This window comes from Eutrema salsugineum, unplaced genomic scaffold (genome assembly GCF_000478725.1).
Source record: "Eutrema salsugineum unplaced genomic scaffold, Eutsalg1_0 scaffold_8, whole genome shotgun sequence".
Lineage (NCBI taxonomy): Eukaryota > Viridiplantae > Streptophyta > Magnoliopsida > Brassicales > Brassicaceae > Eutrema > Eutrema salsugineum.
Window position 1 is genome coordinate 6,549,298 of NW_006256414.1, and position 3,448 is coordinate 6,552,745.

Consider the following 3,448-nt stretch of genomic DNA (forward strand, 5'->3'; position numbering starts at 1 on the left):
AATGGATTGTACGGTTCTAGCGAATTACTAAATCCTGATTAAATTTTGGATTCCTAAAAAACCTAAAACCTTTTTATTGTTCTTGTTACGTCAACAGTGCCGGATTAATCAATTTGGATGCCCGCGTCTAACTTTTTTAAATATGCCATTTTATATTTTTTTTTTTCAAAATTAAAATAATAAAAAAAATGAAACAAAAACTTCATAAAACAATCAAACTCCATAAACGGTTTATAAGAAAATAAAAAAATCCAATAAAACATATAGTTTTTTTGCTGAAATATAGTTTTGCTGAAATATAGATCTTCTTGCATTTTTTCCATGTAAAATCATTCATTAAACTGTCGTAGTCGAGTTTTTCAACTATAACTGTCTCAATTGATAATAAAGCTAACCCATTTGTTGTTTCGGTGATAAAGATAACTAAAGATACTCTGCTAGAGGAGAACTGAGGAATGTAACGGACCATAGATGGACGTGGATTTACTTGGAGGGTGTGGGAGGCGAAGCTCCCACGGTACGGTTTCCTTATTGGACTAGATTTAGGTTTTTAAAAGGGTTTGAGAGTTGGGTTTAGGGCTATAAATTATGGATCAAAAATTTGTTTATAAATAGGCATAAATAAAAAATATGTCTATTTATAATAGATGCCGCAAAAAATATGTTCCTTTTAGAGTGGATGTCCGCGGCGGTCGCCTCCCTCGCCTGCTCTCAAGGCCGGGCCTGTACGTCAATAATCTATTTTTGTAAGATACATTTTTCTGCAGCCAACAGTTTACGGTAACATCCAGGAGTGATACCAGTGACCGTTAAATCGTTGTTTAATTACCTAGATCTATACAATAATTTTCGTACAAAATCACTTAATGATCTCAAACGTGAATGCAACGTACGAAAATAAAACAAATTTCAATAGGGAAATATCAAAGATTTTTAGTTAAGCTCATTAGATCCCAAACTTACAACACCACAAAATACTTCAATCACAACAACATATTGATGATCACAAGATGAGACACAACTAAAAAAATTAAAGAGTCAACATAGAGAAAAAACAACAAAACGTAAACATAGTATAATAAGAGACTAGTTTGATGGATATTCTCTCTCAGTTCTGTCTCCATGTTCTTTAACTTCAACCCCACCATTGATGCACAGCAACACCTTCATCTCTAAGTTTGCCATACAGAGCCAAACACTCCCAATAAGCCCTCCCATTCTTACTCTGCATCTTCCTTAGGCCTAAACCCTTTGGCTTACACTCCAAGAAAAGCTCATCCACCATTTTTATCGACTTGCTCCTCATCATCTCCTCCACCACTTCGGCCTCTGCCTTCATCACAACGTATTCTTCCTCCTTGACATTCTCTTTGAGCCACTCCGTCATCCCCATATTCTCAGATTCTAGGCTCATCTCATCGTTCACCGTCTCAATCTTGTACATCTCAAACTTCTGATTCCTCGTTGGGTAATTTTTAACTAACCATTCAGTTCCGCTGCTTCCTTTTCCGTTACTCACATCGATGAATACACGCCTCGTGTAGCTCGCAAGGTCCAAAGTGTCTCCCATAAGGTCCGGGAGGTACCGTGTCCGTTTCAAGTACGTTCTTGATTTCCTTGAAGCTGCTCTTGGTGGTTCAAGGAGAACATCCTCTAGCTTGCTCAAAGCTTTTTTCTTGGCCTCTTCTTCAGTAATACCAAGTAGCTTTCTCCCGGTGGCAACTAAGCTCTGTTTTTTCTCTGTTTCCCTTGTTTTCCTCATCGCCATTACCGTGTACTGGGAGCTTTTCATGTAGACTATTTCGTAGTTCAGATGTTTCAAGAAATTTGGAGGAAGATCTTGAAGGTTCAGTTGGACGGTGAGGATGCCACCAACTTTGAGAGCCCGGTCTAGAAATTCAGCAGAGTCAATATGACGAGAATGTGCAAAGGCAAGGTCAAAGGTCTCGTTTGGGACCATGCTCTGCGTCTCCTCATCATTTGCAGATACAAGAAGCATCTCAGTTTCGATCACTGTTTGAGAGTATGAAGAAACAGTGACCTCATCATTAAGAACGAGTGCTTTATCTCCAACCCTAAAGAGACCTTCCTTCTCTAAATCATTCAGTAGCAAAGGCAATAGCTCATGTTGGTCGGACTCAAGCGACGAGTTAGCTGGAGTGGTTGCATTGGTTCCATACTTCAGCAGACTTAACCAAGTAAATGACAGAAACAACAAAGCCAAAAGCGTTGATCTCATAAAGAGACTCAAGACATCAGAACGAGAAGCCTTGAGGAAAGATTCCGCAGAGCCTAAAGATGAGCTCGAACGGTATCTCTTTTTCAAGAGGTAGTGAAAATGCTTTTGGCACATGGAGTGAAAGTCTTGGACAGTAACAAACACCATATTTTGCTTTTGTTACGTCTTAAAAGCTGAGACAAAGAGAGCGTGCGAAAAAGTGTAGTTGATAGTTAAAGAAGAGGAAAGAGAGAAGAGAAGAGAAAGCTAAATTAATATTGAATCAAAAAGGAAGTAGAAAAGAAGAGAAAAGGGGTAAAAAAAGAGAAGAGCGGGCGAGAGAAAGGCGAGACTAGCGAGTGCAGAACCTAGCGGCAGTATGATTCCCACCGGTAAGAGAAACGCGGCTACTCTTCAAATTTGACCAAAGGGACATTAACTGCCTCATCCTCTGTATCTCCATATTGCGGTTATAACCTATATACCTCTTTCTTGCTCTCAATCTGCTATTTCATCATTAAGACAAACACACACAGATAAATGGTTTTTCTTTGAATATATGTTTATGTCTGGTAATCAATGGATCCTCAGATGTTACTTCCCATTCATTCTTTCGGAAGAGATAAAATCAAGGAAGCAACATATGGGATGAAAAAGAGAGAGAGAGCAGAAAGAGGTTTTGTTGAATTGATCTTTGTGATTTTGATTTTCTTGAAGCCTAAGTTTTTGTTTCCCCGCAAGAGGTGAGAGAGAGTTTGCATTGAAAATATAAAGGGCTTTGCTGTTTTGTTAAAGCCTTTCTTCACGCACTGCCTCTCTCTATTTTAAGGTAATTTCCTCTAAATTCATGAGGGCTATAACTTCTTGTGCAAGTAACATCACCACCCTCCTTTATTAGGGTATGGCCACATCAGTGCTAACACATTTCAGTTCTTAGTTGTTTTGACTCTGTTTTAGGGTTAATGGAACAATAAACTTGTTGCACATTTACAAGGATCTAAACCATTTCCTAGAAAAAACTTTGACCAACAAAAAAATATTAATTACTTAAAATGTTTAGTTTGTTCGTCATTTAAAGAAATGTACAATCATGCTGCTACAATAATTTCACGATTACGTATAGCAAATACTAGGTGATTACCCGCACCATATACGGAGTAGGTATTAACCATAATTAATTATTCAAATATGTAAATATAATATATATAAAAATACAACTACAAAAAGTTA

The 3,448-nt window shown here is 37.7% G+C and overlaps 1 protein-coding gene across 1 annotated transcript; it reads right to left on the reverse strand.

The window, feature by feature from the left end:
• Nucleotides 1-946: 946 nt before the first annotated feature.
• Nucleotides 947-2,947, reverse strand: LOC18009798. Its single transcript, XM_006392265.2, has one exon. It carries the CDS (start codon nt 2,384-2,386, stop codon nt 1,136-1,138), a length of 1,251 nt encoding a protein of 416 aa, XP_006392327.1. The 5' UTR covers nt 2,387-2,947; the 3' UTR covers nt 947-1,135.
• Nucleotides 2,948-3,448: the final 501 nt, after the last annotated feature.

Bases quoted from the DNA above. Each gene is read 5' to 3' on its own strand.
- LOC18009798 (XM_006392265.2), bottom strand. From the start codon at position 2,386: ATGGTGTTTGTTACTGTCCAAGACTTTCACTCCATGTGCCAAAAGCAT.